Raw genomic sequence first — 25,583 nt, 5'->3', positions numbered from 1 at the left:
CACCTATGAAACCACATGTGCCGCCCAAGGATAACAGTCAACACCAAAATAAGAAAAAATAATTTTCCATTTATTTGTCTGCATGGTTACCTTTCTCATTACGGTATCAACAAATCATTCACAACACTAGGATAAACTTACCCTCTGCGAGTCTAGCCATTAACTGGAGACGACCAGTTGTTCCCAAGTCAATTCCAGTCCTTTCCAGTTCATCACTGTCCAAAAATGAGCTAGCACTGGAAGCATCAGTACGTTCAGTAACATGACCAACTTTCATCGGCCTTCCTGCTAGCTCAAATCCATTAAGTTGTTCCAAAGCTTTCTTGGCACATTCTGAATCAGAAAACTATACAATTGAGAGGGGAATAAAAAGTCCAGCAATTATTTACATATGCAAGGTAAAGAAACCCTTACATATTAAAGCTAGTATATTCAATAATTACATCTGCAAGGATGATAAAGTAACAAGTTCAAGCTATAAGTAATATAACCTAAATTATCAGACCACCAACGTTTACGCATATTAGATTTATTAATATGGTGGTTTAAAGGGTAAGACATTATCAAGTAATGACACCTGTCTTTGGGAATAAAGAATCTCAGTAACAAAATGTGAAAAGTAGTTTTTCAAACATCAAAACCCTTTTTAATATGCTGGAATAAATTAAAATGTTGCTTCTTTTCTCTCTTAAAAGTACACTATTCAGGAAAATTAAAAGTTCAACTCGGGCTTCCCTGGTGGTCCAGTGGTTAAGACTCTGCACTTCCACTGCAGGGGCATGGGTTCCATCCCTGGTCAGGGAACTAAGATCCCACATACCACAATGCAGTCAAAATAAATAAATAGAAAAGAAAAAGAAAAAAAGTTCAACTCAGGTTTTTAATACAAAACTTAATTTTTAATACAAAATTCTGAGTCATTGTTTTATTGCCAGTTAAGTATTAAGTCTTAATTTCAGGATGCAGACACAATAAAACTTTAATTCACACAATCTGGTTTTAATATAATGGAAGAACAGGCTATATTCTAATTCCACAGCTTCATCTTTCATCAGAATGTTGAATTGTTTAAAAATAATTTTTTTCCATTATTGAGATGGGAACAATTACAGATAGTAGTTACAAAATATAAAAACATTTACACACACAACAGAACCATGTAGATTTACATGATCTTGCTTTAAAAAATATATTTCTTTATTTATTTGACTGCACCAAGCTTTAGTTGTGGTAGGCGGGATCTTCGTTGCCACATGCAGGAGCTTCGTTGTAGTATGCGCACTCTTAGTTGTGGCATGTGGGCTCTAGTTCCCTGACCAGGGATCAAACCCTGGGGCCCCTGCATTGGGAGCTCCGAGTCTTAGCCACTGGACCACCAGGAAAGTCCCTACATAATCTAGCTTTGCATACAAATCAGTAAATCATAGGAAATAGTTCATACTTGATTTATGTTAAAAAATTAAAATGCTCTGCAAAATGTCTTCATTGTTTACATGACATTTAGTAGTGTTCTAGTGAAAATATGGCCAGTGAGCAAATATTCAAGCACTAAATCTAGCACATAGAACACTAAATACTTTAGACAGTAGGAGAAAATATTTGTAAGTTGCATGTAAAATCCCTTGAACACCTTTTTTTGGGGGGAAGGGGAGATCATGCTAATGTTACTAGTAACAAATTAGCATGTTGGTGTTTTATAACTTTTTTCTTTTCACCAACACACACTGAGGTAGATAAAATCCCACTGAACGGTGGAACGTATTATCACTACGGAATAGGTTTCAATTTTATCTAAATTTGGTTATAAGACACAATTGTAATTTCTTGATAAAATCTGGGATCTCTATATTTTTAAAATTTTTTTGTGTATAATGGCAGCAATGGTGACAACTATCTGTATTTTAAACTAAGTGTTTCCAGCACTTTCCAAGGTTAAAAAATAATTTGAAAAACTGTTCTCATGTAACTGGATTGCATCATGAACATTAATATTTACTTTCAAAAGGGCACCTCCATTCACAATTATTCACAATTATTCCAAGCTGCCACTTCATACCCTATTCAGGCACTGGGCTTCAACGGTCAGCTACAAACACTTTTAATAAGGCAATCCTGGTCATGGTTGTCCGACGTGTCCATATAAAAAGTAAGAGAATTCCAAGAGACCTTTATGCAACTAACATCCTGTGTCACAAAAGAGACTGAAGAAATCCTAAAGGAGTGAATGACTTCAATTACATGAACAGTTGGCTAACCAAACTGACCATAAACAGAATGATAGCAAACTGCTTTAAGTTTCACATTTGGTGGACACCTTTAGCTACTAAGAATTGGCTACTAACAGCAAAATAAGTTAAACCACTTGAAAATATTAACCTTACCTCCTTCCCCACTATCAATAACCAATAAAGCTTTATACTACGCTATTCAAATCAAAAACTTTTAAGTCATGTTAATCATGGTTAATTGCTTACCGTAATAAATCCATAACCCTTGGATCGACCTGTTTCACTGTCCATCATGAGCTGGATACTTTCAATCTAAAAATGAAAACCACAATTATTATTTATATAAATGAAAAAGGGGTGCAAAAGTATTTTACCCCTTGAAACATGATTTTAAAATGGCTCCCCCTAAAACATAATAGAAAACATATCACAATCCCTCATACCCAAAAAATCTTTCTAGAGGCCGAGGAACTTCCTAAACACGAAGTTATGCACTGGGGAGTCTTTTGCATCAAAACCCACTAAAAATCTTAAATCCTTTGCAGAATACAATGTTAAAAACTAAATCAATCTTTTTTCTTCCCCTTTGCTAAAATACACCAAATGTTAATTCTTAATTATGCCAGACACAATAAATTGCCTGAAATGTTGGAATAACTAAGAACAATGGGATGTGGCTGATGGTTGCACAACACTGTGAATATGCTACAAAGCAATGATTGTTCACCTTAACTGAGGGAACTGTATTTACTACATCACAATATCCCAACAAACTCGGTCATACAAAGGAAGCATGAACAATTAAAAAACAGCACCCACATATTATATTTCATGTTCTGGTTGTTTCAAGAACGTATTCATTTTGTAATGACTGACCAACTCATACAATTATGATTTGTGCACCATTAATATGTGTATATTTCCAATAAATATAAAGCACCCACAAAATTCAACACCCCAACTTTATCATTATTGACACATAAAACAGTTTAACAAAGGGGTTGAGTGGGGTAGTGAAAGAAAACAACGAAATGTATATCCAAGGGCCATAAAGATTAAGTAGTGGACAAGGTACGACAGGAACCAAGCTTTTTATTCATGGCCACACAATGAATTTTTTAAACCAGAGCAGAGCCTACTAGTAACATTTATTCTAACATCTCTTCTAAAATGAGGAGAATTAGACTTACCCTGGTGATTCTTTTGAAAAAAATGCATTAAAAAATCAAATTACTATGTTGTGTACCAGGAACTATTAGTGTTGCAATTCAACTGTACTTCAAAAACAGACTCATGGAAAAAAAGATCAGATTTGTGGCTAACAGAGAGGTGAGGGGTCGGGGGTGGAGGGCGGAGGGAAGAGTTAGATGAAAGTAGTCTAAAGGTACAAACTTCCAGTTATAAATCAGTACTAGGGATGTAGTGTATCACCACACTGCTGTATACCATAAATTAAGGCTCAAGAGTAAATCCTAAACGTTCTCGTCACAAAGGAAAAAAATTTGTTATCTATTTCTTTAATGTTGTATCTGTATGAGATGACAGATGTTCACTAAACCTATTGTAATAATTTCATGATGCATGTAAGTTTAATCACTATGTTGTACACCTTAAGCTTAGACAATGCTGTGTCAATTTTATCTCAATAAAAAAAAAAAAAGAAAAACCTTTTCCTCAGCTTCCGCTAAGGTGCTCAGTCCTTCCGAGGAAGCTAAGGCCGCGTTGGGGTGAGGCCCTCACTTCATCCAGCAACTAGCACCGTGCCCGGCAGACCCTGCCTAGCCCTCGCCCGCACCGTCTCGGAGCTCGCCTACATCTACTCGGCCCTCATCCTACACGACGATGAGGTGACAGTCACGGAGGATAAGATCAATGCCCTCATTAAAGCAGCCGATGTAAATGTTGAACCTTTCTGGCCAGGCTTGTTTGCAAAGGCTTTGGCCAATGTCAACATCGGGAGCCTCATCTGCAATGTGGGGGCAGGTGGACCTGCCCCAGCAGCTGGTGCTACACCAGCAGGAGGTCCTGCCCCCTCCACCACTGCTGCCCCAGCTGAGAAGAAAGTGGAAGCAAAGAAAGAGAAATCTGAAGTCTGATGATGACATGAGCTTTGGTCTTTTTGACTAAACCTCTTTAGTAGCACGTTCAATAAAAAGCTGAGTTCTTTAAAAAAAAAAAAGAGAGGACTAAATGGGCATAAACAGTCTAATTCTAATTCCTTACATATTAAGTACAGAGAAGCTTATATACCCTTAAATTTTCAGTAAGAAATACTATCCTAAGAAACAAACCAAGAAAAAAAAATCTCTTGCTCCAATGCACAGTACATTTTATCATTCAGGTCGATTTTTTAATAATTGAAGCTAATACTACGCATTTCACTGTAGCATTACAAATGTTGACAGATTCTGTCTTCAAATGCTATCTTCAGGGAAACTATCTTGATCTAAGTTGTCTCAAAAACTTTATAGAACCACTCCAATCCTAACATTAATCTCTTAGAAACATGACAAAGCAAATAAATTATTATGCAGTTACATTTGTTTCAAGATTTAGGATACACTAAACAACTTGGGACTTACCCTTCCAAAAGGCTCAAAGATCCCCCGAAGCATATCTTCAGTTATGTTAAAGTGTAACGAGCCCACATAGAGCCTCATAGGTCCAGCACTTCCCTTTTGTAGATTGTTTGCCATCGCTGCAGCTCTGTTTTTTTCTGCCTACAAGTTAGTTAAGACAACACATAAGGCACATCACACATCCACTTAAGAATGAATAAATACCATTTTGAGCAGAGTAGCAAATCCCACTCATACCTTAGGTTTGCTTAATGACAACTGATATCAAATTATGCTAAGTGTAAGTCATACATAAAAGAATATTGGGGACTTCCCTGGTGGCGCAGTGGTTAAGAATCCGCCTGCCACTGCAGGGAACACGGGTTCGAGCCCTGGTCCAGGAAGATCCCACATGCCACGGAGCAGCTAAGCCCATGCGCCACAACTACTGAGCCACTGCTCTAGAGCCTGCGAGCCATAACTACTGAGCCCACGTGCCACAACTACTGAAGCCGGAGCACCTAGAGCCTGTGCTCCGCAACAAGAGAACCCACCGCAATGAGAAGCCCGCGCACCACAACCAAGAGTAGCCTCCGCTCACCGCAACTAGAGAAAGCCTGCACACAGCAACAAAGACCCAATGCAGCCAAAATTAAATAATAAAATTTTTTAAAAAATTAAAAAAAACCCTACATTATGCCAGTCTAAAGCAGCATCCTGGTAACAGATATGCCAAATGTGGAAATACAAGATTATCTCCTGGAAGTGTTAAATACACTCATTATTCATGTGCTCTCAATATCACTGTTACTCAACGTACAGTACACCAACTGGCTGTCCATCTTAAAAGGATTAACATCAATATAAATCAAACCAAGTAAACCATTCAGTTCAGCAGTCATTTTTTCCCATACCAAGTACTTCTCAAAGGAAACAGTTCTCAATTTATACTCTAACACAAACTCCTTTAACAAACTGGGGCATAATAGGAGGTTAAAGTTAAATGAATTCAAAATCTCATTTATTAATGTGATTCTTCTGAGCCCTTTGCCAGGCCAATGTACACACTATTAGGTTTGTCCTCCATCATGGGAAATGAATTGAGCAATTATTCCCCCCAGCCTGCTTCCTAACAATTCTTTTCTTACTGTGACATATGATCAAATGATAAGTACCCAATATTACATACTGCTAAAACACTATGTAGGACCTACCATCGTCTTTTAGAGATAGAAGGTAGTAATCTGACCACAGTTACAGCTTAACAGTGAAACTGGAATTTCACTTAAGATCTGGTTACAAATTTTGTGCCTAACTACAAAATGATGTAAAAGCTTGATGAGTAACCAGATTTTTCAGGAGTTGTAAGGAGTATTTGTTTCAGGGGTTTGAAAAGGAACGAACATAACAACTGTTATTTTGTATCGCTCAAAAAATATTCTTTAAATCCTCAGGAATTCCCTGGCAGTCCAGTGGTTAGAACTCGGCGCTTTTGCCACTGCCATGGCCCGGGTTCAACCCCTTGTGGGGGAACTAAGATCCCACAAGCCGCTCAGCAAGGCCAAAAATAAATTCTTTAAATCCTATATTCTCCATTTAAAAAATCTAAGTTATCAGGTAGTCACAGAAATCAACTTGTTTCTTAGTACAAAAAGGTACTGATGAAAAATCAAAAAACTACTTTCACGTTAATATACCCAATAAAGGGGCTTCCCTGGTGGCGCAGTGGTTGAGAGCCGATGCAGGGGACACAGGTTCGTGCCCCGGTCCGGGAAGATCCCACATGCCGCGGAGCGGCTGGGCCCATGAGCCATGGCCGCTAAGCCTGCGCGTCTGGAGCCTGTGCTCCGCAACGGGAGAGGCCACAACAGTGAGAGGCCCGCGTACCACAAAAAAAATATATATATATACACTCAGTAGAATGATATATCCCAATTTTTCCATACCTAAATGAACTAAAATATTAACACTAATTTCATTTTTACAAAGGCAACACTCAATTTATTGTGGAGCATCAGCAAAGAGGAATTAAATCATAATTTGGATTATCTTAAAAAACATTCTCCAAATTAGTCTGAAACATCTTACTTTCAAGAAATGCTAGAACTAACAGCTAGCTGTTCAAACTATTCTTAACATTATATAAAATCTTTCGCAACTATGTATTTTAAAACAGTGAAAATATTAAATTTACTAAAAATGTCAAAACCATTCCATTTAAAAGATCGGAAGGGGAAAACATGTTCTTAGATGCTTCTATCCCCAAATAAGAAGTCATCACAAATCAGTAAAATTCTAGAACAAGTTCCCAAGTCTTTTCCATGAAATAAGTATTTACAACTTACATTAAAATGGAACAGGATGTTATTAAGAACACACAATTATCAAAGAAATCAAGGCAAATTTTTTTTTAAAAAGCTACCCTGAGAACATCTGACTTATGGTAGGAAGTGGTGATTGTGTAAGGCTCAAGGCGTTACAACACAACTCTAAGAAACAAGTTTCTAACACTACCAATGATCAAATTCTTAACCAAGAAAAAAGTTACCTGTGACGCCTGTACTATGATTGGCACTCCTAAAACCCGCTGGCCAGTTAATCCTATTGCTAGAGGCACTGAGCTAACATCAACAAATTCCACATAAGCAATTCCTTTGGAACGTCTTGAATTTCTATCAGAAATCATCCTCACATCTCGAACCTAAAAAGAAAACACACACTTTAGGTTCTGTTTGTGCAACCATTCACAGTAAGTATAATAATTTCAAAAGACAAAAGAGGCATATCAATGATATTGCAAAGCAAGCCATTAAAAAGATTTTTTTAAATAGGTAAATTTGTAGGCCCAATTCATTTATCAACATACATCAATTCCAACACTATTAACTTCCAAGTGAGGCAAAAAGAAATGGTATCAAAAATAAATTCCCTGGACTTCGTTCAGTGGCTAAGATTCTCCACTTCCAATGCAGGGGGCCAGGTTAGATTCCTGGTCAGGGAACTAGATCCCACATGCCACAACTAAGACCCGATGCAGCCAAATAAATAAATACTAAAAAAAAAAAAAAAAAAATTCCCTAACTAAATTCCACCAAACAAAAAAATGTATTTAGATGTTTTCTAATTTTATCTGTCACACTGACAATTGCTAAAATGTTGTTTGCAGTTTCTACTTAAATTAGCTCTGTAAATAGGCTTAGATTACCTTTCCTACTGTGGAGAAAAACTCTTCCAAATCCCTTGGCCGAATTCTTGCTGCCAGCTGCATACAGAAAACGGTCCTTGCATCTCTTTCCTCAGGAGTCAGATTATCAATAGGCTCCCTAACAGGGGTAAAGAATATAGAATTAACTTTATAATTTATTCTTTTAAAATAACTCTTAATGCACATTTTCAGTAAACAGAATAAACTTTCCTGAAACCAGTTTGTCATTACTCCCAAGCTCATTTTAACTATGATGTATATAAAATGTCCATAAAATAATTCAGTGTGACTCAATGCCTTCAATATGATGATAATTTCTAAATGTTTCTTCTGATAGTATCTTACATTATCAGGACCAAAGTCCACTGGCCTCTCAATCTTACAAATGGTACTCTCTCCAGGATAATAAAGGGCCAATCAGAAGCCTGAGAGTTTAATGACAGTCACAAGTAATAACCCGAGTCCACACTAATGTTGGACTGGTCCAAATTAGTAGAAAGGATGTTTCCCCAAAAGGAAATCATAAAATAAAATTAAGTTTCATAATCACAAATGACAAACTTGAGAGTAAAACCCCAAATGATGAAAACTATTTGACTCTAAGAATTTTTTTTCACAAACTGAGATAGATACATGGAATACTGAGGCAGCTGTTTATCAGAATTAGATCAGTCTTACTAAGACTCTACAAATTCAATACCCGAAAAACTACTTAATGGTTGTAGAATACAGAGACAGGAACAATTAGCAAGTCAAAAATGAAAAGCAAGAGATTATCTAGCCGAATAACAATAGTGGGATTTAATCTACTCATGCTTACAAATAGATGGTGTACACTTCTAAATTTACAGAGGAAACTAAAAGTGCCCAAATATGTGAGAAAAGTAAAAGAGCACAAGAGATAAATTTAACTTAATGAACGTCAAGGAAAAATAACATTGTCTACTGACATTATTATAAATAATTTTACTAAGATTAAGGTTCTAAGTAAATCCTTAAAAATGTAAGCATAAACCTGCTCTTCCTTAACCATGTTCTGGACATTCTCCGGAAGAACTTTACAAAACTCACGTTACATCCCCTTGAGAAATCTGCAAGTAATTTTAAACCTATTACCGTAACACAGCGGTACAAAGCTGACTATATCCAAAGAATGAGAACTAAATGGGAGTTTTCCCATGAAAGAAAACTAAATATTAAACAAAAACTCAGTATCTGTTACGAAGAGCGCCTTTAAGAACATTAAGGCTATCACTAAATCCTAGGGTTAGAATACGTCAAACAAGTAGACTCAAAAGTTAAAAGGTACCTTTTAAGGGAAGCCAGAACAAAAAAACAATGCTATCATGTTAACAAAACATTCCTTGAACCAAAATGGTAGACTGGATAGATCAGTCTTATCTTTTTTTAAGAGTAAAATACCTCGCAGAAACACTCAAAAACATAATATTACTACTTGAAATCAAGTCAACTCGGTTACGATTTTGGAAATTAAATACTTTTCTCAAGTAATGGAGCCAAATGATAAAACTCATGACTATTTCAACTACTTTCCCACAAGAAGTTATTTCAATAACTTAAAATTTATTAACTCCAAAGGTGAGTCAAGGCTAAAGTTTTCTACAGCTACCATTAAAAAATTTTAGACACACTGCCAACACATGAAAGAATGCTCAACATCATTAATCATTAGAGAAATGCAAATCAAAACTACAATGAGATATCACCTCACACCAGTCAGAATGGCCATCATCAAAAAATCTAGAAACAATAAATGCTGGAGAGGGTGTGGAGAAAAGGGAACACTCTTGCACTGCTGGTGGGAACGTAAATTGATACAGCCACTATGAAAAACAGTATGGAGGTTCCTTAAAAAACTACAAATACAACTACCATACGACCCAACAATCCCACTACTGGGCATATACCTTGAGAAAACCGTAATTCAAAAAGAGTCATGTACCACAATGTTCATTGCAGCTCTATTTACAATAGCCAGGAGATGGAAACAACCTAAGCGTCCATCATCAGATTAATGGATAAAGAAGATGTGGCACATATATACAAGAGAATATACTCAGCCATAAAAAGAAACGAAATTGAGTTATTTGTAGTAAGGTGGATGGACCTAGAGTCTGTCATACAGAGTGAAGTCAGAAAAAGAAAAACAAATACCGTATGCTAACACATATATATGGAATCTAAGGAAAAAAAAAAAAGGTCACAAAGAACCTAAGGGTAAGACGGGAATAAAGACACAGACCTACTAAAGAATGGACTTGAGGATATGGGGAGGGGGAAGGGTAAGCTGTGACAAAGTGAGAGAGTGGCATGGACATATATACACTACCAAACATAAAATAGCTAGCTAGTGGGAAGCAGCTGCATGGCACAGGGAGTTCAGCTCGGTGCTTTGTGACCACATAGAGGGGTGGGATAGGGAGTGTGGGAGACGCAAAAGGGAAGAGATATGGGAACGTATGTATACGCATAACTGATTCACTTTGTTATAAAGCAGAAACTAACACACCACTGTAAAGCAATTATACTCCAATAAAGATGTTAAAAAAAATTTTTAGCTACTATAAAAGGGAAATAAAAGCACATGTAACATCTACACATTAAAGTGGGAATTTCTGCTCTGTTCTTCTCACATGCAAGTTATTGAAAACTTAGAAATTCACATTAATAATACTAGAATTGGGGGCTTCCCTGGTGGCGCAGTGGTTGAGAGTCCGCCTGCCGATGCAGGGGACACGGGTTCGTGCCCTGGTCCGGGAAGATCCCACATGCCGCGGAGCGGCCAGGCCCGTGAGCCATGGCCGCTGAGCCTGCGCATCCGGAGCCTGTGCTCCGCAACGGGAGAGGCCACAACAGTGAGAGGCCCGCGTACCGCAAAAAAAAAAAAAAAAGAATAAAAAGAAAAATAGTAATAATAACACTAGAATTGGACTTCCCTGGTGGCGCAGTGGTTAAGAATCCGCCTGCCAATGCAGGGGACATGGGTTCGAGCCCTGGTCTGGGAAGATCCCACATGCTGCAGAGCAACTAAGCCCGTGCGCCACAACTACTGAGCCTGCGCTCTAGAGCCACAACTACTGAAGCCCTCACGCCTAGAGGCCGTGCTCCGCAACGAGAGGCCACCGTGATGAGAAGCCCGTGCACCACAACGAAGAGTAGCCCCCGCTTGCCCCCACCAGAGAAAGCCCGCGTGCAGCAATGAAGACCCAACTCAGCCAAAAATAAATAAATCTTTTAAAAATTAATAATACTATAACTGCAAAATGAATCAAGATTTAATATGATCCAAATTACTATTTGTCATTAAATTTAGCAGTAACATAAGTTGTAAAAACTTTATAAAAGCTAAAAGTACAAAACAAAAGAAATAGGGACAACAGTTACCTCACTGGGCTCTTGTCTTTTCTGAATGGACTTTTGCTTCGGGAGCGTCGTCTGCTGCAAGTTAAAAAGTTTCAAAAGTTACCCAAACAAGTACACCACGTTAGTTCCTTGAAAAACAATTTAAACAATTCAGAAGTATGTTTAAAAACCTTAATTTGATGCTATGAGGCAACCCAATCTTTCCTCGGATGGCACTGTTAAATTTTGGTCCGGAGCTAAAAAGGAAACACAAAATTACACTAGTTACAGGGTTAGGGTCTTGCTAAGATCGCGTTCATGCGCTCTCCAGCAAGTTTAACATTGTTTAGGCTGCTTGTTTTCCACCTCAATTATGAAGAGGAAATAAAGAGACTTTTTCTTCTCTTAACTCTATCCCAGGCAAACTGCTCTTACAGTTATCCATCCTGGACCACTGAGAGGTGCCAAGACCAAAGGTTACAGCCTCAAGATTTTTAATATTCTGAAAATGCTCAATTTTCAGTCTAGTTCTCTTGAACTACATATTTATGAATACGTTCCTGAGATTTAGGGGGAAAAAAAAGACACAAAGTGAAAATTATCCTGAACTTCCCTCACACCAGGACTAACTATAATTAACAATTTGGTGTGCATCTTTGCAGATCCTTCCTAAGGAATATACATGTGCTCATATATACATACATATACATGTATGTCTTCTTGTTTGAGGAACTCTTTTTTTATTTTTATTTTTTCAGGCCACACCGCATGGCTTGTGGGATCTTAGTTCCTCAACCAGGGACTGAACCCAGGCCCCAGGCAGTGAAAACGCAGAGTCCTAACCAGGGAATTCCCTTGAGGAATTTCTTTTAAAATATAAAGGAACTAATTCTTTCCATAATCATGAAACTCCCAACTTTTTCATTTAACAGTAAGTCTCCAAGACTGCATATAAGCATATGCAGCATGTCACACACCTCAGTTCTTTTCGACAAAATAGTCCATGGTAAAGATGCGAAGGAAGGAAGTTCATCAATCCCTCAGGAAAATTCTTTTTTCGGGACTTGATATTATTAAAGGAGTGTTTTCGAAAAAGATCACAACAGTAACTTTTTAAAAAGCTTTATTCTGTAGTCTACAATATTCTAAAATGGCCCAGTAGTTTATGGCCCTTTTATTTTGAAAGACCAAACTAAGTTAAAAGGTCAGATCAGATGTCCCTTAGTGCTCATCCTGCTATCCTTTACCAGATGGGTAGCAAAATGAAAATATATAGTGGTCTTCAATCCACATTTGGATTTGTTTTCATGGACTCTATGTGCACGTATAACACCCAAGCAGTTCCAAATAAAATTGTATTAAATGGGTCCTTTGCAAAGCACACTAAAAGTGATCATTAAGAATATATATTTACTGGACAAATAAGAGTCTATAAGCTATTTCCTTTCCCCTTCAATTATAAAAGTTTCAGTTACTGCCTTGGTAGTTAAAAATCACCTGAAACCAAACATAAGAACCAAGTGAGTTTAAGTCAGACCAGAATCACAGGCTGACTTGAAGTATTCATCACTGATCAGAGATAATAATATTCAGAATTTATTAAAGCAATCCTTCCCCCCTATTTAGTTCATTCTGGTAAAAAAGAATGCAGTAAATTTTGATCAATTGGACAAAAAGCAAAGTATTTTCTAATAAAGCACTCAGACGTAAAATAACATTGTGGTCCTTTTTAAGCTGTTAAAAAGTTTATAAAATAGTCAGCTAAGAGGACCTTAGAGAACAAGGAGTGGAATCCTTTTTATTGAAAAACCTGAATCAGAACTCCAAGTATTACTAACTTTATTGGCTTCAAATAATAACAAAACATTTCATCAATAACAGTATTGTGGGTGCTCTAATTTACATTCTCTTCTCATTCAAGACTCAATAGCCTGTCAGTGGTTACCTCCTTCTTAAAAGATGAGAAAACTAAAGCTTAAGAATGTTTCTTAAAGTGTTTAACCAATTTAAAGAGCCAAGGCTCTGATTCAGGACTGTTGTCTTTGAATTCAATCTTAATCCATTCAAGTTTTAACGTTAAAACTGTTAATTTTAACGTATCCCACAGTTTACAACAGTATATTTACTAACAGGAAAGACCATCATAAATCACTAGGGATTGTTAGACTGAACTGCTTAAAGATCTGCAAGAAGGCTCTTGCCAAAGTCATTAATACATTTTAGCTTTTTAAAAATTACTATTAACGAAAACATTTCCAACATGTTTAACCACATCAGAATTTCCATAGTGATTCAACCTTCAAAAGCAGTTTTAGTGCGTTCTTACTATTAAAACACCTTAAATACAAAGATGTGTGATCATTATCAAGAAGCATGCACTAAATTCACAACTGGTCTGTCATTTCAGCTGAAAACAGCCACACAGACAAGATTGTTAACTATGTATTTGACCGACTATACATATTTGCAATTTGTATCCATCTGAGCTTTAAAAACTTTATGTTCAGTAAAGGATACTGTGATAGCTCACAAACCTTTAAGCTTTCACATATTTGGCACTACAATATCAAATCTTTTTTTTAAAAGCACTTTAGTGCTTTAGTTTGAATTGGCATACAGTAATATTTTTAGATGGAGTAACAGAAAATGTTCTGCATGCCTAGTAAAACAAACATGTATCTGTCCACACAATGCATTTCTACTGGACTTTTCAATGCCAAAATCCTTATTTGATACATTTTAACTAATCATATTGAAAAATAAAATTCCACAATTCAAGTCACTCCTGTTACGCTGCTATCTGTAGACCCAGAAAAATCTCTCAAACCAATATGATCATAATTATAGTTACATACTAAGGACTTCTGTAACGGCCTCTGAATCTGCGATCTCGACTTCTTGAACGGCTCCGTCTCCTTTCTTTGCTTCTACTCCGCTTCCTTTCACGGCTTTTGCTCTTTTTCCTTTCTCTATCTCTACTTCGCTTCCGTTCCTTACTTTTGCTTCTTTTTCGTTCATGACTACGACTTCTGCTCTTGCTTTTTTTCCTCCTGAGAAGAAAAATGTCACCATTATCTTGCTGATTTAAGAATATGCAAAAAATATACTTCCTTTTATGGTCAGATATATTTTGCTATTTTTACTATCATACAATGATACATAATCACTTATGGAAAAATAATTCCTAGGTAAGGCAAACAACACCCCACCTTTCCTTCTACTACTGAAAATCAGCAGCCAGCTGACAATGAATCATTTGAGTGAGAGGGACTATAATGACCTTTCTTGAGAGTCAGCTAAAGCTTTAACAAGGAGAGAACTTATTGGTAGGTATAAATCAAAACCTGAACTTTTAAATTTTTTTTTTTTTTTGGCCATGCTGCACAGCATGCAGGATATATCTTAACCCTGACCAAGGATCGAACCCCATGCCCCCTGCAGTGGCAGCACAGAGTCACAAACCACTGGAGTACCAGGGAAGTCCCGTGAACTTTATTTAAAAGTTCTATCATATCTAGCCAACTAAGTATAACTGTAATCCAAAACATACAGTAATAGAATCAAAGTTACAATAGAATACTTTAAGTATTAGTGTTGGATCATATAAAAAAGTTGCCATTAAATACACTAATTTCTCTTAAGTAAGCCAATTTTGACCCAATTTGCACATATTAATATTATATACTTTCAAAGGGCCATACAGGCATCACTATTTCGGTTTTTATGGGCAAAATTATTGCAAATAATGACAAAGGACAATAAAACTAATGCCGTAAAATGCAATCTGACACTCCCAGACTTCAATGTGACCACTTCAGATACTTTCTTTTTCAAGTTACAATGAGTACACCAGATATTGAAATATGCCATCTTTATGCCAGTTTATACAAGCCTGTAGGGTACAACCAAAAGGAAGAATCAACACCTTTATAAATCTTTATAAATTCTCAAGCTCTGAAAGGTAAAAAAGCCAGTCAGTCGTGTATCTTCCTGTTCATTTCTGTATTCCTCACAGCATACCACCCACTCAATTCCATAATTTTTATAATCTGTACCTCTGTCATCACCCAAATTTTAGAGGTGCCTTCAGATATTTCAATATAAATTGAAAGACATTTCAAATTAAACTTATCCACTTAAATGTCATTTTGTAGTGGCTAAAAGATTATGAAACATTTTGACAACTACATCATTTGGAAATTGAATTAACTGTTTAGTCCTTATCAAAGCAAAGTTAGCACAAGAGCAATTGAAGTCTGCCTCAGAGAACCTGTAAGCAGGTCATCTTAGAGTGCATTGAAAATAGAAAATGAAGACACCCACCTTCTGGAATCTTGAAACCCACACTCCAATCACAAGGAGATGTAGAGCTTTCCAAGGAGGCAGAAACTTTGTCTAAAATTTCAAGATAATCCACCTGACTGTCAGAAATGTATATGCTAGGTAGCACATGACAGAAAATTAGGCTACACTCATTACTTATACAGAAGTCATCAAAGCAATGCCCAGAAGGGCAACAGATAACATTCCAACTTTGTTGCCTAAAAACCTGAAACTATCTCTTAGACTAAAGAATTCTGAGATAGCTATAATCAAAAATCCTAAATATTATCAATTAGGGGACAAAGTAAAAACTCCATCCCCCACAAAAAGGACAAATAAAATTTTGCTCTGCTTATAATGGCCCATTGCAGAGAGGCAGCCAACCTCCCAAATTACCTCTTTTTAGGCCCAAAGTTTATTGCGCCAAAGGAAAGGACTCGAAAATTGGAGAGCTAATTTCAGCTTAAGGTCTTCCTAGGACTTTTTATAAATGAGTCCCCACCCACATCTGAAGGCAACCCCAGACAGGTAAAAAGACAGCAACATACTAAGACATTAAGAAATATAATCCTCTTTATAAAGCCCAGACAAAAATTTAAGGGTGCAAGAAAGCAGTGTACTTCTCTATAACAAGATGAAGCTTCAAAGAACATTTATTAAGTTAACTAAAGAAGGGTTATCAAAACCCACACTAATAGTCAAATCCTGTTACAACTTAAAAGGGACTTTCCAAAGTCTTTAGTGGCAGTGGAATTTTGTACTGAACATCATTGAAGTAAATGGTCCACTGGGCTGGGCCTTTGGACTTTTTGGTTATATGGCCTCTGCTGTAAAGGTGTTTTGCTATAACTGGATTTGACCTCTTCCATGTAAGAAGATCTAAATTTTAAATGCAAAGTACTCTGGAAAATAAGAAAAAAAATAGAAAAGTCATTTATTCCAAAATTTATAGATAATCCACACCACAGTAGCCAATATATTTCAACTGTGTCATTTATTGTTTTTTATCCTTTTTTGAGAAATTCCAAAAGAGCTTAACTGAATGGATGCTGGTTGCGACTTTGCAAAACTGGTTATACTAACAAATAATACTCCCATGAAGGCAAGCGCGGGTACTTAAAAAGGCATACTTTGAGGTCTTGCCAAGCTCAGGAGTATAGCTTTTCAGAAAGAAGGCTAATAGACAACCAATTTGCGTTAATATTAAACTTAGTTCCTTTTACTATTACCTGAAATCAACTGAGTGTATGTACTGAGAATTACTATTTTTTAAAAGAAAACATGTACTAGTCAACTCTCAATTTCTCATAATGTGCATTTTCTTACTACCTTAAAACTACATCCCAATACTCAATGGCTTTTAAAAAAACAATGAAGTTTTAGGATGAAAAATGCACATGGCACGTTCCTTTGGTTAAGAGACCTAATTTATACTAAAAACTAATACACAAGAACATTCTGCTTCTTTTATAATTTATGCCTAAATACAAAAATTTTTTTCTAGGTAACTTTTAAATTAATTTGAAAGATTAATTCCCTTCAGAAAAAAAATGGGTGAACAGTTACTGACTGACCAAGGGAGTCATTTATTTAATCAGCTTTAACTGAGAATGAGGAGAATGAGAAGTCTGACAAGAGAAATAATATGTACATTTAAAAAGAAACTAGATGATAGCTGTAGTTTTGAAAAGGTTCTTCCCTTAAACAAAGAATCCTATGGCCAATTAAATTGTCCATTCTTCTATTTAGTCCCATTGGACTCTTTACATTATATATATAAACACCACTAAGTAAGCACCAGTCATTGAGAGCTTAATGCTAAATTTCCTTGTAAAAGACTGGTAGTCTTAATGAGCTTAGTTGTAGGATGATTAACAAATATAAACCGGAGATGGTATTAGTAGCAAGAAATGACATGTAAGAATGGTACAACAAAGAAGGCATGTGCCCTATAGTGGAGGTCCTCATTCTTTTGGCACTTAGAGTGAGATCTTTATCCATCCACTTGGCCTGATATCTAGAGACTGAATAATTTCAATTTATATGGTTACCCCTTCCTGGGTTTTCTTTTGATTACAGAATTGCAAATCACAACGATTAATTAGGAAACTTACTTTGGTAAAAGGTCTAAAATCAGAGGACATTACACCACACAAAGATTGGTTGACTGCCTCAAATCATAACAATTCAAGACTAAACCCAACCCAATACCCCTAACATGATTAGTGAGGAGCTATAACAGACTCCCACCCAAACAGAATAAATATAGGACATGTCCTACAAATTGCATCATTTTGATCCATTACAATCTTCTAGGGGTAAGAATATCGGTGTAGCAAAACCTGGACAATCCAGTCTATGTCCTCATCTATTTTATGAAATTATATTAACCTACCTTACAAACCTATCCTACCTTGTGAGGATATTGAGGTAGTATATTATGAAGCACTTAGAGCTCTTAGAAGGAAGCACCAGAAAGAACCAAATAAGTGGCTTATTCTACATCACTTTTCATTATGCATTATGGGGTCATAAACATGACAGAACGTTTGAATACGACATCACGAAGGCTAATAAAACGTCTTAATGCTTATAATACAGAGCATGTGATGTTAAGACTCAAATGATTTTAGAGCTGAAGGAAAACTCCAAGAACAGGATCAAATTTTATAAAGCACACCTATTTAGACTTCTTGTATACCATACTCTGTACTAGTCTGTATCAGAGTTCCTATTAAGGGTTACTTCTTTAACCTAAATGACACGCATAAATATTCATAGCTTTTTGAAACTCCATTCTCACTATTAAGTCTGTCAGAGTTTAAAAAGCTTAAGAGGACGAAAGCCATGTAAGAGGAACATTAAGAAGTACTTAAGTGTGCTATAACATTACTACAAAAAGAACCTTTAGGAGCATCAAGGAGCATAAATAATTCACAGCTCTGACTCTTTCAGTAATTTAGGACAAACAATACTTCTCCACAGCCTGGTTATTACCTTCTTCTTTCTAACTATCTTCAGTGGATATAACAGTTTTACTGATAACATTGATAAAATATTAAACCAAAGTTAATAAATTTAAGACAAAAGACAAGCTCTAACACTAGAACTCTTATGCAGATTGTCATGGATGGACTTGGAGGGGAAGGTGTCCAAAAAGTTCCTGACACCAATTCCTGAAATTAAGGGAAGAGTCCACAGTTTTACATCCTCAAATAGTGTCTCATCCCAGAAAGTAAAGAACCTACTTTTCTAAAAAAGGCAAAGAAACCCTTCAGGAGAGAACCTTGGGTTTGATGCTTTAGCCACAGGAATACAACTTAAAAAATCAATCACATATAGCTCCCCCCAACCCAAGTCCCTTCTTAAAACTTACTTTTTGCTACGTTCTTCATGGCCGTTGGCACTGCTCAACTTGTTCTCATCCTAAGCAGGGTTGATAGAAGAACATCATGAGGACGAAGTGGTAACATTTCAAGTTGTCAAAGGGTAAAGGGAATAGGAATAAGAAAATACAAAACAATTTTAAAACTAATTACTTATTTACAGTTTAACATGGAAGGCTATAAAAAAATTTAGATGGATATGTGTTTAACCACTTTGTTGCTTACAAATTAAGTCATCAAGATACAAAAATAAAAATGCATATTAACACGTCAAATTTTATTTTCTTACATAGTTAGATAGTAAGTTATCCAGATTTACAGTGTTGAAGTGGTTAAATAGAATTTCTATAAAACATGAATGAAGTCCTGTTGAGTTTTATTCCATGTGCTATGGCCCCTTTGGTCAGTACCATGGCTCTATTTCTGCCTAAGCCCCATGTGGCCATGCTAGCAGCCAGCCACTATCGATTTCCTGTGACCGATGCCATTCCTGAGATCTTCGCCCATTTCCGTTGGAGGGTTGGGACTGTAAGAGCTTGATGCCACCTCTGTCACACATCTCGCCCTGAAGCAAACAGGGATTCACACTGCTTTAGTAATGTTGACTCCCAAGAACCCAAGAAAGTCAATTAATAATCGACCAGTCCTACTTCCATACCTGTTTACATGGAATTACATCCATGTTAAACTAAGACAGAATCTTAACATTAAAATAGAAAGTAGCGCTTCAAGAGTCTAAGCATTACAAAACTACATACACTATTCAAAGCTTTAAAGAATTCATCCAAATTGGTACCACATGGTCGAGCTATACACTCCAAAAACAAATGTATTATTTTTAAAAGGTTTAGCACAATGTTTATTTTAAAGTTTGATCACATCAGTTATAGGAGTATAAGTGCTAATTTACAAAGCTTACAGTTTGTGACATCAGTGATAACGCATGCATACTGCTATTTTCACCACCAACTGGTGAAAGAATGAAAAGACACTTTTACTGTGATACTGAAATGGGTCAAAGACTGTATTATTAGTCAAAATAACTCCTTTGTAGTTTTGTGTGTGAAATATGACAGGGACTAATTAAAAATAAAACAATATGGAGAACAGTTAAAACAGTCATCAAGTGACTCAAGTTGTGATATTGCCTCTTTTGCTTTAAGAATTTGTTTTATTCAGGGATCCAAGAATTTTGGTAATTTTTAACTGAGCAGATCATCACCTGCCTGTTTTAATATTGACTATTACCAGTCTCATGTATAGGATAAATTTTTAAATCTCACCCATTTCTTCTTGTAAGACTTGTCTTATTTAAAGATTTGCTTGCCACAGACTGGTTATGCTGTGTTATTCTTGGACCCCTGCTGCTTTCCCAAACCACTACATTCACCTTTTTGCTATACCAAACTGGAGCTGGTAATTCTTAGTTGAGTCATTTTACCTAGGGGACCACGGTACAGCGATAAGTCACTCAATTACTACCTTATGATTGACAGTTCACACTGGAATCAAAGGTGAATTCATGGGAGTAGAGGTGAGATATCGTTAGGCAAGTCTACAAAGAGAGATAGATGGGCATTTATTCATCACGCTGAAGTGAAACTACTGCACAATATTATTACATCAATAGCATATATTTACTTTTGTAAGTTACACTTAATGCATCTCTGATAAGATAAATCAAGAGGGCTCCGGGGAGGTTAGTTTACATTTCAGCAGTAGTTTCGTGAATAATGCTAAATTAAGAAATAGATAAACCTCACCGACTTGTTTTTTCTCACCTTCTTGTAAGGAGCCTCAAGCATTGCTTCAATATCAATATCGTCTGCCATTTTCTCTGAACGCCTAGGTAAAGAATAAGAATGAAAAATTCAATGAGTAAACAATTTTAAATTTTGCTAAATTTCCTTCTTACCGGACATATTCCAAAACTTCCGAGACGCCCCACAAAACGACTAAGGTGGGACGACGCACTTTAGTAGGCTTGACAATTAAACCTGAAATGTCCCCAAGACCGAACACGCTAAAGCAGATTAAGTATCCGATTTTTAAAAAGCCTGTAATGCCTCAAAAAACAACCCGAGAGCATCGAACGAAAGCTCCTCTTTCCGCGCAAAAACCCGCGCTGCCATTTTAGGGGCAAAGGGAAACTCCCTCGGTTGGGAGGAGTTCGGTGCCAAGACAGCATTCGGCTGGCGCCATGTTGGGAGGTCGCGGTCGTCGCAGGCCTCGAAGGGACAGGTCGCCATCTGCCCGAGGCCTCTCTGGAGCCCATGCCACCCGAAAACCCTGAAATCTACCCGACCGAAAAAGAAGGGCGCGGTCTTCGAAATGAAGCCCATTTCTCGAAAGCCTGCCCCCCCCACCCCGTCGCTTAAGACCGCCTAAGGAGTGCCCCTCAACCCAGAAAAGAACCACACCTCAGAAAAGCCCTGCAAATACGGGGGTCCGCGACGCCTCCTTACCTGTGCGGGCTTTCGGGGCCCCAGCGGTGCTCGTATTCGGAAAGAGGGGGGTTGCTACTGCCGCCGCTGTTGCTACTGTTAAGCCGCTAGGCCCAGGCCGCAGTACCACCCAGCCCAAATTTCGGGCTCCGAGGGCGGATAGGCCCAAGAGAATCTAAAAGAAACAATGGGATTAGAGGAGCCCGCGCGGGAGTTCAGGAAGGCGGCTTCGGCAGCGGAGGATCCACCCCGGCGACAGCGTCGGCAAGCTCTCTGAAATGGCGGCCGCGGCTTCCCTGTACTAACATTCACCAACAGAGATACACACACACACAAACACACGGGGCCTCACAGAGCCCTCAGCACGGGCTCTCGCGAGAAGCTGCTCTTAGTTTCAGTCCGGAGCAGCGGAAATATCGCGAGATCTAGCCATAGGGCCCAGCGACCGTGGCCTAATCTCGCGCAATGATTGCGCCACGGATATTCCCATCCCCCACTGAGAGAGGCGCTTTTGACTCCCCCCTCCAGATTGGCGTCCACATCTCGCGAGATCGCTCAAGTTGCTACCGCAAAGACGGTTGGTACGTTTCCTGTCAATCTTCTAGAAAACTCACCGTTGAGTGGAGCATGGTGGTCACCGCCCCCTCGTGGCACCTCCCAGCGACTATCAGAAGGTTTCTCCCTCAGCGTTGACGGCTTTCCACCCCTCCCGCGAGCCTCCCATCTAGATGTCTGTCAAGGTCGCCATAAAGCAACCTAGTCCGTATGGCGATAGAATAAAACGAAGACGCTCATGTATAGATTATCCGCCGGGGTGAAGATGGAGTGAAAAGCATGTGAGAGAGAAGTCGAAAAGAGACGTACAGGCGTAGGGAGCTAAGGGTGTAGAATAAAAAATTAGATTTCTCGGCCTTGTGGAGCCGGTGGACTAGGCACTGCGGCGACTGTCGAGCTTCAAAACAGCCTTGGAAGTAGTGGAAAAGGCAAAGTGAAGGTGAAAAAACACTGCTTCTCTTGGCAGTGGACCAGCTTTGTGACCCTCGAATTTATAGTCTGGCCTTGTCGGGGTTGCTATTGTTTCTTCAAAAATGTCCCCCATCCCCCTGGAACTTGGCTTCTCGCCCCTGAAGTCTCCCAGATGCCTGGCAGTTAGAGTGTACATTCACCGCTTGTTCTTTGGTCTACACGGTGAAAAAGCGGAGGGCAGAGAGATCATTGACTATAAGACTTTTAATTCTAAGATAAAAATGCTTGAAAAAATTTGGAAAGATAACTTAAAAGCAACAAATCTTGAGGAAGAAAATCTTTTTTTTCTTTTTTAAGGGAGAAAATCTTGAAGTCTGTTGACAGCTTAATGATTGAGGGCAAAGATTTGAAATGAGTTTGTAACTGCTTCAGCACTGTGTGACCGTGGGCAAGTAAATTAACCTCTCAGAGCCTACCCTCCCTTTCCTCCTGTGAAGAGTATAGTATAATTACTTAACTTCTTGATCTTGACATAGGCCGATAATGCTCACTAGTGAATTCTCAGCGCTTAGCCACATACCCAGCCGGGTGGACACGTAATAAATGAATGAATGAATGAAAGCCTAATAGTATAGTGAGGATTGAATGAGGTAATAGCTGTAAAATGCCTGGCAAATATTTAATCCTCAAAACAGTTAACTTCTGTTATTTCTAAACAAAATTATTTAGAGGAAAGTATAGAGAGGCTTTCCATTTCGGATTAACTTTCCACTCAGGTGTTTCTTTAAGAGGGTTAATAGATTTTGCATAATTAGTAATATTCCCTTCTTTTCCTAAAAACTCAGATCCTCTTTTCATTTTTTATTTTATTATTTTTAATATTTATTTAGTTAGTTGCATCGGGTCTTAGTTGCGGCAGGCGGGCTGCTTAGTTGCAGCTTGCCGGCTTCTTAGTTGAGGCACGTGGGCTTCTTAGTTGCAGCATGCATGTGGGATCTAGTTCCCGGGCCAGAGATCAAACCCGGGCCCCCTGCATTGGGAGCACAGTCTTAACCACTGCGCCACCAGGAAAGTCCGTTTTTTAAATGTTGAAAATCACCACATTATATTGACGCATAATATATCAGAAAAGACAAACTAGCCTTTGCCTTTCTTTTCCCTTTAAGTGTTGTGACTTGTTAATTGTGCCAATATTAAAGCATAGGTGGTAGCCCCTGCTTAATTTTTTTCTTTGTTTGGGAACATGACAGAATTCGACCTTAACCTCTAGACTTCTTATTTGAGAAGAGAAAGGATTTAAGCTCTAAGTCACTTGAGTATTGAATATCCCTTAAATTGTTTTCTGTTCCAGGAATATCAGAGTGAACCTGGCAAGTGAGCACACAATCAAGAAACATCTGCTGGAAAACTCAGTCTCTAAAACAAAAGTATTTTTATATATTTAAAAGAAAATATTAAAAACATAATATGCTTTTCATTCTCTTTGCAAAACCTCTCTCGCTCTGTCTGGCTCATGGACTCATTGCCCTTTCATCATTTTGTTCTCGAGTCATTTGCAGTGAAGGTCATTGGGTTAAATCATCACCAGCACCAAGAATATCATTCTATCTTAAAACTTACGAAGAGGAGACCACAGCATAACTAAGTGCCAGGGATAAAGGAGGTAACAGATAATTTTGAGAATTTGGCTGAAAATTAAATATACTTTGCCAATATGAGTTTTTTAATGTCCACGTATGACTTTTATGGACAGGGGATGCTATTTTTCACACTTGCATTTTAAAAACTAATATTCAACTTATATAGTAAGTGCATTTTATCCAGTTTTCCTTGAGTCTTTAAGACTGACTTAGAAAATTTGTTTTATTTATGAATCTAACTAAATAAAATTTTAGAATCATCTTCACTTTTTCTGTTAATATTGAGTTAAATTCCAGTTGAATGGACTAAACTCCCTTCAAAAACTCAGTCCCATTTATGTTAGGCAAGTTTCTTCAAAGTTAGTATGCTATCAATTTAACATGATGTATTATTTTTTAGTATTTTAAAACTTTCCGAAGTATGTAAACAATTCTTCTAAATCTAAAAAATTAAAATCACAAAGTGAGTTTTAAAACTTCTTTTTTTTTTTTTTTTACACAGTCCAGGTCTTTTATTTTCTTTACACCCATCATGCCATGAATTCATAGGGAATGGGCTCCAACAGTTCAGGCTCCTTTCCATTGGTTCTCACGAAGTGTGCTTCTCTGGGTGGAGCAGGTTGGCGCTTCAGTTGAACCCAAGTACCTTTCTCTTTGGCTTCCTTCTTTTTCTGATCATTTTCCTTCACCCGTTTCAGGAAGCTATCCCGGCTCTTAGAGTGCTTAATATGCTCGATACGCACATTAATTCTCTTGGCAAGAATCTTGCCCTTAACTTGTTTGTTTACAATGATGCCAACAGCATGCTGGGTAACATTGTAGACTCTCCCAGTTTTGCCATGGTAACATTTGTGGGGCATTCCTTTTTGAACAGTGCCCATTCCCTTGATATCTACAATATCACCTTTCTTGTAGATTCGCATGTATGTGGCCAAAGGAACAACTCCATGTTTTCTAAAAGGCCTAGAGAACATGTAGCGGGTGCCCCTCCTCTTTCCCTTTGTGTTGGTCATTTTGGCAAATTACTGGAAGATGGCGGTTCCGGCCGAAAAGAAGTTAAAACTTCTTAAACTATTCTAATGTAGTCTCATACCTTACCAATTAAAATCACAAATCTCAAGTCAATTACTCAATCACACATTTTTTATTTGAATTTCTAGTATGCCAAGTTCCCTTAAACATTACAATTTTTTTTAAATTTATTTATTTTATTTATTTTTGGCTGGGTTGGGTCTTCGTTGCTGTGTGCGGGCTTTCTCTAGTTGCGGTGAGCAGGAGCTACTCTTCACTGCGGTGGCTACTCTTGCTGCAGAGCATGGGCTCTAGAGTGCAGGCTCGGCAGTTGTGGCACACGGGCTTAGCTGCTCCGCGACATGTGGGATCTTCCAGGACCAGGGATCGAACCCGTGTTCCCTGAATGGGCAGGTGGATTCCTAACCACTGCGCCACCAGGGAAGCTCCTAAACATTA

The 25,583-nt window shown here is 37.8% G+C and overlaps 2 protein-coding genes and 1 pseudogene across 12 annotated transcripts in view; 1 reads left to right on the top strand and 2 right to left on the bottom strand.

Annotated features, from left to right (window-relative positions):
• RBM39 (RNA binding motif protein 39) overlaps positions 1–21,834 on the bottom strand; it is a 30,971-nt gene extending 9,137 nt beyond the window's left edge. For 2 of the 11 annotated variants that reach the window (XM_060125014.1, XM_060125020.1), the window contains exons 1-11: positions 21,529–21,834; positions 20,845–20,908; positions 19,054–19,103; positions 14,210–14,404; positions 11,546–11,611; positions 11,397–11,450; positions 7,992–8,109; positions 7,335–7,487; positions 4,811–4,948; positions 2,475–2,540; positions 142–346 (exon numbers count right to left, since the gene is read on the bottom strand). In XM_060125014.1, the coding sequence (XP_059980997.1) occupies positions 142–346; positions 2,475–2,540; positions 4,811–4,948; positions 7,335–7,487; positions 7,992–8,109; positions 11,397–11,450; positions 11,546–11,611; positions 14,210–14,404; positions 19,054–19,103; positions 20,845–20,895 (1,096 nt within the window). In that variant the 5' untranslated portion in view covers positions 20,896–20,908; positions 21,529–21,834. Of the gene's footprint in view, positions 1–141; positions 347–2,474; positions 2,541–4,810; positions 4,949–7,334; positions 7,488–7,991; positions 8,110–11,396; positions 11,451–11,545; positions 11,612–14,209; positions 14,405–15,673; positions 15,750–19,049; positions 19,629–19,982; positions 20,033–20,545; positions 20,619–20,844; positions 20,909–21,528 lie in introns of those variants that run through there. The other 9 variants (XM_060125021.1, XM_060125015.1, XM_060125016.1 and 6 more) reach the window with 9 other exon arrangements.
• LOC132505484 (large ribosomal subunit protein P1-like) lies at positions 2,909–4,355 on the top strand (annotated as a pseudogene).
• A 2,768-nt stretch (positions 21,835–24,602) lies between the features above and the next one.
• On the bottom strand, positions 24,603–25,146 carry LOC132505153 (large ribosomal subunit protein eL21). The gene has a single exon (XM_060123062.1). The coding sequence runs from the start codon at positions 25,124–25,126 to the stop codon at positions 24,644–24,646; it is 483 nt and encodes a 160-aa protein (XP_059979045.1). The 5' UTR covers positions 25,127–25,146; the 3' UTR covers positions 24,603–24,643.
• Positions 25,147–25,583: the final 437 nt, after the last annotated feature.

Source organism: Lagenorhynchus albirostris, chromosome 15, assembly GCF_949774975.1.
Source record: "Lagenorhynchus albirostris chromosome 15, mLagAlb1.1, whole genome shotgun sequence".
In the NCBI taxonomy this organism is placed as follows: domain Eukaryota; kingdom Metazoa; phylum Chordata; class Mammalia; order Artiodactyla; family Delphinidae; genus Lagenorhynchus; species Lagenorhynchus albirostris.
This window is presented reverse-complemented; position numbering and strand designations above follow the sequence as displayed.